A 15744-nucleotide genomic window follows, 5' to 3' on the forward strand; every position below is an offset into this window, starting at 1 on the left:
TGCAGATTGCATGCAGGGTTTTTTGTCTTATGGCAAAATTACTGCTCTAAAATAAGATTGCATGGCTGCTAGGTCTCCATAGGCCGACTTGGGACTCTCCACGAGTGGAAACTTTAGCTGTTAAGCAATCGTGCACCATCAAGCTGCACAAGTGTTTACGGTCACGTGTCCGGTCTGAGAATTGCCATCACACAACATCACCGTCTAGTTCCAGTCTTACAACTTCAAGAATTTTTGTTTAGGTACCCATTTTTTTTAATTGATCGGCTTAGTATTTTCAAGAAATAAAACAAACATTGTTATTAAAAAAAAAAGGAACTTTATTTTGAAACAAGGAAGAACAAATAGGAAAAAGTAACATTTCCCACAGAAGTTTGTTTTGAACTGGAGCTTACAACAACATTTTTTTTCTCAGCACCAAAACTATATAAAAAAAAAAAAAAAAAAAAAAATTATACAAACAGCCATAGATTAGTATCTATAAGCATACACGTAATATTGCACTTTATTTCTTTAGAAATTTGGATTCATTCGTTTCTAGTTAGGAAACCATCTTGAATACTGGGCTTTATTTGCCAACTTTTTTTTTTTTTCTTCCTTTAAGAATCTGCCCTATACATGTATAAAAAAGAAAAAAAAAAAAAAAACACAACCATAATGCCTCTAAACAGAGTAAATAAATATCTTCACAAACCTTGCAGAAGTTTTAAGCATTTTTTTTTTTTTGATTTACCACATTTCATGCGATACAGTGCCAGTGGCCTTAATGCTAATTAACCTCACATACATTTGCAGTGGCTATTAATATTGGTCGACCCTATTCAGACATAAACGTTGCCTATAGCTTTACAGGCAAGCCAGGAATTGTTCCCCATTTTTTTTCTAATCTATGGAAAAATGGAACAATAGTTTTGAGAAAAAAAAAATAAAAATGTTTTACTGCTGATTACATGAGAACTAAATCAGCATTTAAAACAGAATAGTGAATCAGTGAAGGAGGAAAAATAATAGGTCAAAACTACTGTTATATCCTCTTATGTCAGAAAGAGAAAACCAAGACGTCAGATAAATCACTTAAAACGTGACCAATAGTTGTTATATCTTCACTGTGGAAGTTGTTTTTATTTTGTTATTTTTTTTTTTTAACTGAAACTTCACTAAGTTAGCTTAAAAAAGGACACTTGCAAAAAGCATGGATTAAAGTGGATGTCAAAAGTTTTCATGGTTCAGCTTCCTTGTCAGAAGAGTAACTTTGTTTCAACATTCGCAACACAATGGCGGGACTATTCCGCTATGGGGTCCAGCAGACAGTGCTGTGCGGACGACTTGGTTTGATGCAAGCACTCACCACATGTGCTATATCTTGTAGGGAAAGTGATGAATGCATTAATACATTAGCCCAAGAAAAAGCTTCAGTGTATAGAAACGATTCAGTAACACTGTTATTTAGAAAAAAAAAAAAAAAAAATTATAATAATATTTCTATCTACCGTGGGCCAAATTTGAAATTTGAGTAGCGCTTGGATATTTATGCTAAACACAGCCCACATTAATGCCCTAAATTTATGTGCAGAAAAAAAAATTATTCTAGGAGTTTTTTTTTTTTATTTTGCTAACTTTTTTCGTTTTGCTTTCTTGTGCATATTAGCCAACACCACCTTATAACTCCCCACATTGTACAGTGCAAAGTAAAGACACAAACAGAATATTGAAGTTTGGCAAGTGATGAAATCTCCTGAGATTAAGTGATTTGTAGAAGTCTGTAACAAAAATCCTGCTTGGGGTGACAGTATAAAGGCAAAATGTTTTAGAAACTAAGCATACAATCTTAAAGAAAGTCTGATTTCCTCATGTTGTATTTTTCGCTCTTTTGTATATTTTTCCTAAACCCACTGGAAGTGTCGCTATTCTACAACAGTAGGTCGTAAACCATAACAGCAATAAACTGGCATGAAGGCATTTGATGGGTGTAAAGAAATCCATTGCTGTATGCAAGCTGAAGATGGTGCACATGCAGCCATAATGGACAATACTAAGCACGTAGAGCCCAGGCTACAAGAAAACAAACAAAAATATATATATATTAGTGCATTTGTCACTGCATTGTCTCTTTTGCTTGCGTCTTGGTGTGCACAACACAACCAAATTTAAGGAGGAAAGCTGTAGTGATTCCACTCTGCTCTACATACACACTGAATGTGTGGCGATCAGCGGGAGAGGAATCCAGATCCTCTGTTCACTACGCGCCGGGCATCTTGCCGCTCGACTGTGCTGTAAGAGCGCAGCATCTTTGTGTGCCGACAGCCCGGCAGTCTGACTTCCAAAAGTATGGAGCACAAAACGTATTACAAAGCTGTAAGCGCCATAATCATGACCACAGGTGGATTCAGTTTGCAGCTTCCAAGGGGAGACTCAAACTGTATTTTCCGAAAGTCTTCCATTATGGCTGCCATGTCTCATTGTCGGCAGTTAACTTAAGTCTCATCGGCTGAATATTGCAGATTACTTCAGCGAGATGGACAGGAGGGATGGTCTTCTACCGGCTGATCAGGGTTTGGATCAACCTAAAGGAGAAAATAAAAAAAAAAAAAAAATGAAAATTTAGATGTACACAGGTCAGAATTTCACATGAACCTCAAACACAAGCAAGCTCTAAAGAGAGGATGAATTCACTATCAAGAAACGTATCAAGGGGCCTGAAGAAATTCCATGACATGAGCCATCTAAGGGTACCGTCACACAGTCACACTTTGATCGCTACGACCGTACGATCCGTGACGTTCCAGCGATATCCATACGATATCGCTGTGTCTGACACGCAGCAGCGATCAGGGATCCTGCTGAGAATCGTACGTCGTAGCAGATCGTATGGAACTTTCTTTCGTCGCTTGATCACCCGCTGACATCGCTGGATCGTTGTGTGTGACAGCGATCCAGCGATGTGTTCGCTTGTAACCAGGGTAAACATCGGGTAACTAAGCGCAGGGCCGCGCTTAGTAACCCGATGTTTACCGTGGTTACCAGCGTAAAAGTAAAAAAAAAAAACAGTACATACTTACATTCCGGTGTCTGTCCTCCGGCGTCTCAGCTTCTCTGCACTGTGAGCGCCGGCCAGCCAGAAAGCGAGCACAGCGGTGACGTCTGACGTCACCGCTGTGCTTTCCGGCTCTGCTGCTTACACAGTGGAGAGAAGCAGAATGCCGGGGGACAGACACCGGAATGTAAGTATGTACTGTTTGTTTTTTTTTACGTTTACGCTGGTAACCAGGGTAAACATCGGGTTACTAAGCGCGGCCCTGCGCTTAGTTACCCGATGTTTACCCTGGTTACCCGGGGACTTCGGCATCGCTCCAGCGCCGTGATTGCAACGTGTGACCGCAGTCTACGACGCTGGAGCGATACTCATACGATCGCTGCGACGTCACGATCGTGCCGTCGTAGCGATTAAAATGGTACTGTGTGACGGTACCCTAAGGTGCTTTCCTCGACATTCAATACGTCTGTTCTAGATGCAATATAGTTAATGCTCCTACTAAGAGTGGATACCTTAATCAATACCATACCCCTTTTCACACAAGGCTAGCTGTTCAGACTCCGTCATATTAATTCATATATCTAGCACTAGCTTACCTCTGAGTAAAGAGGTGGAGGCAGGTAACGAAATTCTTGGATATAAGCAAACAGTGGTCCTTGAAGTGCCAACTCAAAGTGATCACACATATTGGATGTCACCATATTTTGCCTTTGCTCTTCTGTGACAATTTCTGCATAGCTTGGAGGTGCTAAAAAATAAAGGAACAAAATAAATATTGTAAATCGCCGTCAGATAATAGATTTTTAAGCAATGCTTCCATAGTACCGCATGATCCTGCACAGGCATTTTAATAGCCATCAGCACGTGGAAGAACACGCTGTGATTGCAACACCTGGAAAGATTAAATAGAAGGATTGCAAAATTACCTTCAGGTCGCTCCGGTAGAACTAAACCCAGCCAGTTATTCATGCTGTACTGACTGCTTACACTAGATGTCCGACTGCCAAATGGGTGCAAAGGAATTGTTCCAATGACAAGAGGTAAATTAAGAAATAAGTCCATAGCGCCTGGAATATCCACATACACCTAAAAAGAAGTAAAATGGTTAGTAGTGTGAAAGAAGCAGGTGAAATATGCATCAAACTATGCATCGTCCCTTTATGTAGAAAACAACTGGCTGTGTTCTTAGGGAGTAATCACACCCGGGGTGCAGCAGTGACGCAGACCACCTAATGACCATATTACAAGTCTTTGCTGGTGGCAATCTAGTCATAGTAGCAGTGGACCAATTACTAGACTAGAGATCTTTAGTGCCCCCTACTGGCACTGTATATGGCTTACACTTTTCCCGCTTTGGTTCACCAATTACTATACTAAGATCAGATTGAATATTCCCCCTTGGATGACAATATTAGATTGTTACTGAATTGCCCTTTCAAGCAGGGGCTTAGAGCAGTCAGCTAATTGGGCATTTGGCATCACCCGGTCATACTTACCATGAGCGAATATTCTACGCGGATGATGCTGCAGTCAATGATTGAGGGGGATACTGGTGGAATTTTAAGCAGCTTGCCATTCCAGGTCTCCGTTTTTCCAGAAGAAAGGGATTCTCCCCGCAAGTTGGCAACGAGCTGCTTCACCTCCTTCATTTTCCCTTTGGCATAGAAAGTCTGTGTTTGATAAATGGCCGCCTTAGGCACAACCATTCTGGAAGAGCAATTCTCAATCTCGGCAAAGATTTGAATTGATTCACCTTCAAGAAAGAGATAAAACACAGGCTTTAAGGAATCCGCAGTGACACCGTAATATATAAAAAGCCAAACCACTACGCGACACTAACGTTTATCTTCGCTTCGAGCAACCAAGAAGCTGAAGAGATAATTTCATTCCCTACCTAATCTTGAAGGCTTTACGATCAATATATGTAATAAGAAAAAAATAAAAAATAACCCTCTCTTCACACATACCTGGTGTATAGCCCTTCCTTTCAATTTTGGCACTTAGGGAGATTGGACCTGAGGTACAAAACCAGCAACACAGAGTTTTCTCTTTTGTGCCCGCCTGTGGTGACTGAAAGAGAAAAGGCCAAATTTAGTTGTAATAATATAAAGAACTCCATACACAAGACACCATTGTAGTGAAAAAAATAATTTATATTTAGGGGAAGACTACTAAAATGAATCAGGACAAGTCCCCAACTAGGTAGATGTATGGGACACAGGACCGGAAAATGGTCCTGCCACTAAAAATAGGGTGTGGTAAAAAATTATTTCTAGTTAAATATATTAAAAAAAAAAAAAAAAAAATCAACATTTTTTTCCCCCATTCAATATTTTACTGGCGTTTGAAAAAAAAAAAAAAAATCTACCGGTATCTATCTAGTAGTATATAATCTGGCCAGGCAAAGGTTAACAATAGGTTCCAGTATGCCGTAGAAAGCATTATGTGCATCGGCTTGTACAAGCTTCACTATTACTTTAAAAGCCATGCGTGGTAGATAAAAATTGGATTTTTAGATTTTAAAAACCATTTAAGGCTTGGGAAATTTTACTGTCAAAGAAAAATCCAAAATTCCTTACCAGTAATGAAGGAGTGTTGATATCTATATGCTCAAACACGGTGAATTCCTTCTTTAATTTTACTGGTAGCAGCCAGGCTCTGTGCAACTCTGCTTTCACCCAATAACGCACACTGCCGTGTCTGCCTTCAAATGAGGTAGCGAGTGGTCTGCGCGAGGAAGGAAGGCAAATTAGTGACAGTGCTCATTACAGGCTCATCAGTACAGCCCATCGCCGCCTGCAGCAGAGGCCTAGGTTCAGCAAACCGAACAATTAGCTGGGGGCATCATTATCCTGGCCAGTCGCTAACGAAGGACGTTAGAGAGGAGACCCGTGCCCGGTATATATTACATTACGCTACCCGCCCCTGGACTGGATGTCTGGTGAGGGGTTTCTAGATCAGAGTGTGGGGGTTTCATCATATGGACAAGATACTTACGTCTGTGGAAGCTCAAAACTGAATGCATATTCATGGCGTCCTGAAAGAATAGTGGTCAGTCCTTCTTCAGAATTATCGTCATCTGGAAAAAAAAGCAGATGTAGTATAGATCAGCATTTGGAAAGCTGCCGCCAACTCCTGCCTGTTGATTTGACTATTGGATCGGGCTCTGGACCTGTATTTCTCTCCATGACCAGTGCAGCCGGGGTTGGCCACCTTTGGAGACACTTCTTATTTAAATGATGATATTTTTGGCTATGAACCAATTTTTGGGAGGCATTCGGGTCAATTAAAAAATATTAGTCTTCAAAAGTAGTATAAACTACTGACTGCAGAATAGGTCAACTGAGAGTCAGTTAGTGAGCTCTTTCTGATGGTCCAGTGAGTTTCTCGCTCTGTTGGCTTTTTAGAGCTCCTCCATCAGCTGATTTATGAACAAAGTTGAATGGACAGGAAATCAGACTGTTAAAGCCAAAAAAACAGTGCAATTGTTTATGAAAACCAGTTGCTAAACTATGAATACATTGAAAAATGTGAAAATAATGTCCCCCGAGGTGAACAACCCTTGCCGATTCCCCCATTATCACATCTAGTCGCCCCCATAAAGAACCACATTTAAGGGTTAACCCCAGAAAGTCCAGATGTGAAGGTTACATAAATAACCAGCATTTATTAGGGATAACAGCAGCCGAGAGGCTGACCCAAATACCGAGAACGAACAATAGGATGACACAATGAGGTCTAGTCCAGGGCAGGAGGGGACACCCCACCCAGACACTAAGGAGCGGCGCCTATTGGCAGTAAGCACGGTGACCTTCACGCTCTACCTGTGCACCATTATCACAAGGACTAGACATCGGATTCTGGGAGTCCGGAGAGGACAATACTGCAGAAATCCGGCACAACCAGTTCTAGGACAGAACAATATGCCCGTTTACTGTCACAGGAGAAGGATTTCTCTAGTGAAGCCCTGAGGGAGTGATCCGTGCAGTGTCAGGCTTGTCCCACTAATGTTGGTCCTTTCCCCTATCTGTACACACTGCACTCTCTTTTCTACGCTGCTAAGTTTTTCCTCTGCCAGCTCAGCAGTCTCCGGGAAGACAGCACTAGCAGCAGTGTGGTAAACAAGTGCTGAGCTGTCAATCACAGGCAGACTCCAGCAGGAGAGGACCGGCCTGAACCGGTGCGAGCAGATCCTCAGCCAGTCTCTCATATGCATAGACATGACGTAGGCGCGCTGCGGAGACAGCTCGTGCACAGACTAACCTGCTGGAGCGCAGCCTAACCTGCTGCACTGTGACTCAGGCCCGCCCACCGCTTCCGGGTCTACTGTACAGCACGCTGGATTATTGGGCAATGTTCTGCCCCCGTGGCTGCGGATTCCTGTCCAATCACTAATTACAGCCGTGTGTGAGGAGACAGAGGGCCATGGCCAACGGGGGCACCGGCTGCAAGGAGGGGGATGGCCGCCTGCAGTGCACTGTGTATAGTGGCGGTGGTGAGGCCCAGCTCCCATTCTGGCCTTAAAACGGGGTCAGACTCCGTCATTTGTTCTCCAAATGTGAGGAATTCCTAATGGCGGTTCCTGATGGAGCCTCCTAAACAAATGTGAATGGAGTCAAACCAGTGCACTGTCCTCCATACTGCACCTCAGCCCTACCTGTCCTCCCTGCTGCACGGCGCCTCAGCCCTACCTGTCCTCCCTGCTGCACGGCGCCTCAGCCCTACCTGTCCTCACTACTGCACGGCGCCTCAGCCCTACCTGTCCTCCCTGCTGCACGGCGCCTCAGCCCTACCTGTCCTCCCTGCTGCACGGCGCCTCAGCCCTACCTGTCCTCCCTGCTGCACGGCGCCTCAGCCCTACCTGTCCTCACTGCTGCACGGCGCCTCAGCCCTACCTGTCCTCCCTGCTGCACGGCGCCTCAGCCCTACCTGTCCTCACTGCTGCACGGCGCCTCAGCCCTACCTGTCCTCACTGCTGCACGGCGCCTCAGCCCTACCTGTCCTCCCTGCTGCACGGCGCCTCAGCCCTACCTGTCCTCACTGCTGCACGGCGCCTCAGCCCTACCTGTCCTCCCTGCTGCACGGCGCCTCAGCCCTACCTGTCCTCCCTGCTGCACGGCGCCTCAGCCCTACCTGTCCTCCCTGCTGCACGGCGCCTCAGCCCTACCTGTCCTCACTGCTGCACGGCGCCTCAGCCCTACCTGTCCTCCCTGCTGCACGGCGCCTCAGCCCTACCTGTCCTCACTGCTGCACGGCGCCTCAGCCCTACCTGTCCTCCCTGCTGCACGGCGCCTCAGCCCTACCTGTCCTCACTGCTGCACGGCGCCTCAGCCCTACCTGTCCTCCCTGCTGCACGGCGCCTCAGCCCTACCTGTCCTCCCTGCTGCACGGCGCCTCAGCCCTACCTGTCCTCACTGCTGCACGGCGCCTCAGCCCTACCTGTCCTCCCTGCTGCACGGCGCCTCAGCCCTACCTGTCCTCACTGCTGCACGGCGCCTCAGCCCTACCTGTCCTCACTGCTGCACGGCGCCTCAGCCCTACCTGTCCTCACTGCTGCACGGCGCCTCAGCCCTACCTGTCCTCACTGCTGCACGGCGCCTCAGCCCTACCTGTCCTCACTGCTGCACGGCGCCTCAGCCCTACCTGTCCTCACTGCTGCACGGCGCCTCAGCCCTACCTGTCCTCACTGCTGCACGGCGCCTCAGCCCTACCTGTCCTCACTGCTGCACGGCGCCTCAGCCCTACCTGTCCTCACTGCTGCACGGCGCCTCAGCCCTACCTGTCCTCACTGCTGCACGGCGCCTCAGCCCTACCTGTCCTCACTGCTGCACGGCGCCTCAGCCGTACCTGTCCTCACTGCTGCACGGCACCTCAGCCCTACCTGTCCTCACTGCTGCACGGCGCCTCAGCCCCACCTGTCCTCACTGCTGCACGGCGCCTCAGTCCTACCTGTCCTCCCTGCTGCACGGCGCCTCAGCCCTACCTGTCCTCACTGCTGCACGGCGCCTCAGCCCTACCTGTCCTCACTGCTGCACGGCGCCTCAGCCCTACCTACCTGTCCTCACTGCTGCACGGCGCCTCAGTCCTACCTGTCCTCCCTGCTGCACGGCGCCTCAGCCCTACCTGTCCTCACTGCTGCACGGCGCCTCAGCTCTACCTGTCCTCACTGCTGCACGGCGCCTCAGTCCTACCTGTCCTCCCTGCTGCACGGCGCCTCAGCCCTACCTGTCCTCACTGCTGCACGGCGCCTCAGCCCTACCTGTCCTCACTGCTGCACGGCGCCTCAGCCCTACCTGTCCTCACTGCTGCACCTCAGCCCTACCTGTCCTCCCTGCTGCACGGCGCCTCAGCCCTACCTGTCCTCACTGCTGCACGGCGCCTCAGCCCTACCTGTCCTCCCTGCTGCACGGCGCCTCAGCCCTACCTGTCCTCCCTGCTGCACGGCGCCTCAGCCCTACCTGTCCTCACTGCTGCACGGCGCCTCAGCCCTACCTGTCCTCACTGCTGCACGGCGCCTCAGCTCTACCTGTCCTCACTGCTGCACGGCGCCTCAGTCCTACCTGTCCTCCCTGCTGCACGGCGCCTCAGTCCTACCTGTCCACAATGGTGGCAAGCACCGTAGACTTGCAGCACTGGGTATATATCCCTCCAAGGGGAACTTCTGTAAGGGGTTGTATGTTCTCGCCATGTTTGGGTGGGTTTCTCCAGACGGCGGCACTGGTTTCCTACAGATGTCCCCATTGCAGCCTGACTGTAGTGCTCACCAATGGGGTTAGTGACAGTTAGTCTGGGAGTCTCCATGGAGACCCATTACAGACACTACCTATATTGGCAGCTTTAGGTCCTACACTTATTCGGCCGCTGCTGACACCCAGCACGTCACCCCGCAGCCTTCTCACCCAGCGCCCCCATCCCCTCAGTGCCCCCACTGCAGAGCAACAGGACTGACAGAAGCCGCCGCTACCTCAGAGGGTTAACAGCGTCATCACCACGCCCATCTCCCCACCTGCTCCCGTGTGCCCTAAGCAACAGCATCAGCCAATCACAGCGCGCTGTCATCTCCATAGCAACAGCCTAACAAAAGCTCGCCATCCAATCACCAGCCTGCTAGGTGCGGCTTGCGCTGCTACCCAGTCCTTTCCCAGAACCAAGCTTGTGTGAGAGCGGATTGCCAAACCGCACGTAACAGAAGGGCAAGATTAACCCGTGCACTGCCGCTCACGGCAACTAAACTCCGGCGTGTAAAGTGCAGCACACGGCTCACATCCGTCATTATGTGACCGTATAGAATCCAGACTACTGCACATCTAGTACCGGGGAATAGTAACACTATGTAATCGGGCTGCCATTATACGCCCATGATGGATTGTGGCTGGCACCAGGCACAGATCTGTAACATGCTGGGTCCTCATAGATCGGCAGCACCCAGAGAAAGCAAATCAACAGGCAGGATCCCCCCAAATAAAGCAACTCCACACGCCCAGGCAGGCGAGGACAGGGCTGCAGTAATGGCATTTGTTGGGTAATGTTCTCGATGTGCTAGTCTGTCTCCGGTGGAGGAAGCTATGAAGTCATTGGCACCACCTGACCGCCAAGCAGCCAATGCCCGGAGAGCAGAGGAGGCCCCCTCCCACTCACTGCTCTCTCCACCGACACCACTAGCCCAAAACAGGATTGAACCGCTTCTAACAAAGGCTGCTGGAAACTTCAGAAAAACAAGATGATTCCCCCCCTCCCCCCGGGCAACGACTTCTCCCATTCAATCTCCACACAACCAAGAACGTCCCTGCAGCGCAGCAGATAGTGCGGCAGAAAGCTCCGAAAGTTGGGCTGGAGCGGAGATCAGCTGTGCAGGAGCCCTGCCTGACCCCTAACAAGCCTGCACACCAGGGCAGTGCCCGCACTCCTGCCTGCCAGCACCCCACACAGTGCCCAGAGGGTCCCCCATTAGCAGGGCACACACCACACAGTGCCCACTGAGGGTCCTCCATTAGCAGTGCTCACTGAGGGTCCCCCATTAGCAGAGCATACACCAGTGCCCACTGAGGGTCCCCCATTAGCAGAGCATACACCAGTGCCCACTGAGGGTCCCCCATTAGCAGAGCATACACCAGTGCCCACTGAGGGTCCCCCATTAGCAGGGCACACACATCACACAGTGCCCACTGAGGGTCCCCCATTAGCAGAGCATACACCAGTGCCCACTGAGGGTCCCCCATTAGCAGAGCATACACCAGTGCCCACTGAGGGTCCCCCATTAGCAGAGCATACACCAGTGCCCACTGAGGGTCCCCCATTAGCAGAGCATACACCAGTGCCCACTGAGGGTCCCCCATTAGCAGAGCATACACCAGTGCCCACTGAGGGTCCCCCATTAGCAGAGCATACACCAGTGCCCACTGAGGGTCCCCCATTAGCAGAGCATACACCAGTGCCCACTGAGGCTCCCCCATTAGCAGGGCACACAGTAATGGCACCCCAGACTGTTGCACTCACCTCTCTCATGGCCGATCAGGAGGTCCTTGTGGGTGAAGTACTCCACCTCCTCGGTGTAGTTCTGGGTGTAGGCAGTGTTAGATCCAGCATTCCTAGATTCCGTCCACCTCACTTTGGCATGTCCTCTTGCATGGATCTTCAGGGATTTGACTCGGATCTCCCCTGTAACTTCCAGATTTACCTTCCCTGAGACGGTGTCCCCACTGGAATACACGGGGACATGGCTGCCATTCAGACAGTCAAAGCTTATGGTTAAACTCTTCACCTTCCCTAGCACCATGATTGTAAGAAAATGTAGAAAAATAGATGCGGTGTAATGGTGGAAAAATGGGGGAGGAAAGAGTAAAAATGGAAGATCTCATATAAAATGTGATCTTGTGTTGCACTGCTGGGTCAGTGCTGGCTGTGCAGGCAGGTCATTGGGATCAGTGGGTAGGAGAGGTAACAGCAGTGCTGCCGTCACAGTGCTCCGCTCAGCGGTCTCCTCACAAAGACGGCTGTCTGCAGTGTGCCGGCTCACTTTATGGACAGCTCTGTGAAAAACAACCTCTCTGCGCAGGCGCCAGCCTCTGACACTTCCACTCCTCCTAGCCCTTTATTCCTTCTTCTAGAAAACTTTGCAGGACGTGTCGTTTTAATCTGCGCTTGTTTATTTCCTATACTAAATCAGGAATTTCAGTTACTTACATGTCTGCAACTGAGTTAATATTATAGTTGTAAGGCATGAAAAGCGAATAGAGCCATAGTGCTGCATATAACAAAGGGGAAGCCATCAACTCCACTGCACCGTGCTACTATAGAGAGCAGGGTGTATGATCAGGGCCGGAGCAGTCCCGCACGGTCTGCAAGTGGATGGCTGCTCTATGTGTGGAGCCCCAGGGTGCAGAGTCATCTGCTGCAGTCGGCCTCATTATAAAGCACACATCAGAGACAACTTTCTTGTATTTACAGGGGTTAAGAATAATTCATTGTTTTTTTTCTACTTGCTTTGGAAGTAATATATTATCAAGATATATGTGTGCTTAGTTACTAAAGAGCCTGCATGGGGATTGTATATGACGGCTGTACTATCCATAAAAAATAAAAAAAAGGTTCATTTGCGTTTCTCCTTAAACCTACCTCCCCACAATGAGTGGTAATTTTTTATGGTGCGGGTTTTCTGCACCTATTAGGGTACGTGCCCAGGATCCGGAGTTGCTGCGGGTTGGACCCTGCGTGCTTATACAGCATCAAAGTCGAAGTGGCGGATGTTACAGCATAGTGGATGGGATTTCAAGAAACCCCATGTCCACTACTTGTCCAGAGACGCCCACGGATCACCCACGGAGGCTGACCTAGGGCGCATCTTTCCAGACCGCAGCATGTCAAATTTCACCCATCGAATGTATTGGACGTGGTGATTCCGCACGGTTCAGTGAGCACATGCAGATTCACCTGCGTTCAATAGTCGGCAGCGCTTTGGATGCAGCACACATGCACCGCTTCCAAAGCGCTGCTACTTCCAGATCGTGGGCCCCAGCTTTACATAAATTAGGCTACTTGTGTTTTTCATTGCATTTTTGAATGTTTTTACATTTTTTTTATCGCGTTTTTGATGCTGCGTTGTTTTGTTCTCTTGTTGGTATGTCATGCTTTAAAGGGAACCTGTCAGCAGAAATGACACTGTAAGGTCTCATACTTGCGTGAGACTCGGATGAGTCTCGCACGGCAATATCCGGCGCTGCACTTGGCATAGAGGAGCGGAGCGTGCAGCTGCATGTATTACTATGTGGCCGCACGCCCCGATCTGAGTGCGGGCAGCAGCGCTGGGTATAGACTTATCCGAGTCTCACACAAGTGAGTATGAGCCCTTAATCTGCAGATATGGGGTTAATCTGCAGGTTAGCAGTGTTATAATGCTGTCCAGCACCTGCACATGACCAAATGCAGTGGGGAGAAAATTATCGTTATTTTTCCCTCCAGCATTCGGTGTTCAGTCATGGGGGTGCCGCGGGTTCAGTCACGGCTCTGAGTATACAGAACAGCCGCTGTAACCGCGGCCCCAGCCCTGACTGACACTGGCTCTACATTGAGGCCGGCTGTCGGTCAGGGCCAGGGCCGCGGTTACAGTGGCCATTCTGTATACTCACAGCGGTGACTGAACCTGTGCCGCCCCCGCCCATATGACTAAATACCAAATATAGGCGGGGAGAATAAAGATCATATCGCTGTGGAAATGCACTAAAAACATATAAGCGTTTTTTACCTATGGATTTTCCACATTTAACCCAAGTCTATGGGAAAAATCTGCTCATAAAACAGCGTACCCACAAGAAAAATTGACATGTTACAGATTTGCATCGCAGGTCAGTTCATGCAAAACATAATAAAAAAATAAAGAGTTAAAAAAGAACAATGGTCATGAGATTTCTATAAGGTCACGTTTAGTATTTGGTCAGTATTTTACCTCAGTATTTGTAAGCCTAAATCAGGAGTGAGTAAGAAATGGAGACGTGGTACTTGTGTTTCTATTATACTTTTCCTTTGACTTTTCCACTCCTGGTTTTAGATTACAAATACTGAGGTAAAAAACTCATCAAATACTCAATGTGTGCATGTGGCCTAAAGATAGAGTCCTCAACTAGTGATGAGCGAATATACTCGTTACTCGAGATTTCCTGAGCACGCTCGGGTGTCCTCCGAGTATTTTTTAGTGCTCGGAGATTTAGTTTTTCTTTCCGCAGCTGAATGATTTACATCTGTTAGCCAGCATAAGTACATGTGGGGGTTGCCTGGTTGCTAGGAAATCCCCACATGTACTTATGCTGGCTAACAGATGTAAATCATTCAGCTGCGGCAAGAAAAACTAAATCTCCGAGCACTAAAAAATACTCGGAGGACACCCGAGCGTGCTCGAGAAATCTCGAGTAACGAGTATATTCGCTCATCACAACACTCAACTCGTACAAGGATCACAACGCAATGCTCAGATTAGTCGTCGGCTCTCCCATCCCCAGCATGACAGCAGCACACAAATATTTGCTGTCACTGTCAGGTCAGGAGAGCCGACGGTCAGTCCGAGCATTGCGTTGCTATCCCTGTCTGAGTTATACGGCCTTCTGACTCTTCCCTAAGTTGTCATTCAGACGTCTGATGTTCATGTGCGTGTTCTGGCTGTTTTTCACAGCCTGGACACTCAGCCATTATACTTTATGGAGCGGTTCACATGTCCGTGGATTTTTGCAAAACAAGTCTATGCCCCAGGAAAAAAAAAGACATGTCTGTTTTTTATTCAAGTCACAATTGGGTCTGTGAAAAAAACGGATAGCACACAGACGCCATGAGAATGTTATTCATTATTCATTACAGTTTAGGACCATCAGAACCCGGCCTTTTTTTTTTTTACTTTCTTCCAAGAGTAATACATTTTTTATAAAAAAATTTTCCATAGGACTCCTTTTTTGCTGTATAAGTTGTAATTTTGAATGACACCATTCAATTACTATATAATGTGCTAAAAAAGGCAAAACAAATTCTAGTGCAGTGAAATGGTGAAATAAAGCATAATTACGCCATTGTTTATTGGCTTTCTTTTTAAGGAATTCATTGTGCGGTAAAGATGATCTGGCAATAGGATTCTTCAGGTCAGTGAAATTACGGCAATACCAATTTTGTAGGTTATTTTTTTATTTTAGTAGTTATAACAAAGTAGAACTTTAATACAAAATTTTCTGTGTCTCCACTTCGGAGACCAATAAGTTTTATTTAATATTTCTTCAATAGAATTGTATGAGAACTTGCATTTTCTTGCACTGAAATGTAGTTTATATTTTCACAAGGGTCTCAGGAGAAAATGGACCACAAAATTTGTTGTGCAATCCTGAGTACGCTGATACCCCATATGTGGGGGAAAGCTACTGTTTCGGTGCATGGCAGGGCTCAGAAGGGAGGGAGCACCATTTGACTTTTTGAACGCAAAATTGGCTGGAATCAATGGTGGCGCCATATCACGTTTGGAGATCCCCTGATGTACCTAAACAGTGGAAATCCCCCAAATCTAATTCCAACCCTAACTCCAACACTCCCCTAACCCTAATCCCAGCCCTAACCACAACCCTAACCCCAACAAACCCCTAACCCTAATCCCAACCCTAGCCAAAACTCTAACGACAACACACCCCTAATCCCAACCCAAACCACAACCCTCACCACAACATACCCCTAACCCTAATCCC

At 47.9% G+C, this 15744-nt stretch overlaps 1 protein-coding gene across 3 annotated transcripts; it reads right to left on the reverse strand.

Annotated features, from left to right (window-relative positions):
* Nucleotides 1-296: 296 nt before the first annotated feature.
* On the reverse strand, nucleotides 297-12025 carry ARRDC3 (arrestin domain containing 3). 3 transcript variants are annotated; one of them, XM_077289041.1, is made up of 8 exons: nucleotides 11531-12025; nucleotides 6032-6113; nucleotides 5614-5761; nucleotides 5002-5104; nucleotides 4531-4787; nucleotides 3961-4120; nucleotides 3631-3782; nucleotides 297-2564 (listed from the first exon to the last, which is right to left on the reverse strand). In XM_077289041.1, exons 1-8 carry the CDS (start codon nucleotides 11808-11810, stop codon nucleotides 2508-2510), a joined length of 1239 nt encoding a protein of 412 aa, XP_077145156.1. In that variant the 5' UTR covers nucleotides 11811-12025; the 3' UTR covers nucleotides 297-2507. The 3 variants fall into 3 exon arrangements, with proteins under 3 accessions (XP_077145156.1, XP_077145165.1, XP_077145175.1); XM_077289050.1 differs by lacking the exon at nucleotides 11531-12025 and adding an exon at nucleotides 9999-10028; XM_077289060.1 differs by lacking the exon at nucleotides 11531-12025 and adding an exon at nucleotides 6859-6877.
* Between the last annotated feature and the right edge of the window lie 3719 nt (nucleotides 12026-15744).

Source organism: Ranitomeya variabilis, chromosome 1 (assembly GCF_051348905.1).
Source record: "Ranitomeya variabilis isolate aRanVar5 chromosome 1, aRanVar5.hap1, whole genome shotgun sequence".
NCBI classification, from domain to species: Eukaryota; Metazoa; Chordata; class Amphibia; order Anura; family Dendrobatidae; genus Ranitomeya; species Ranitomeya variabilis.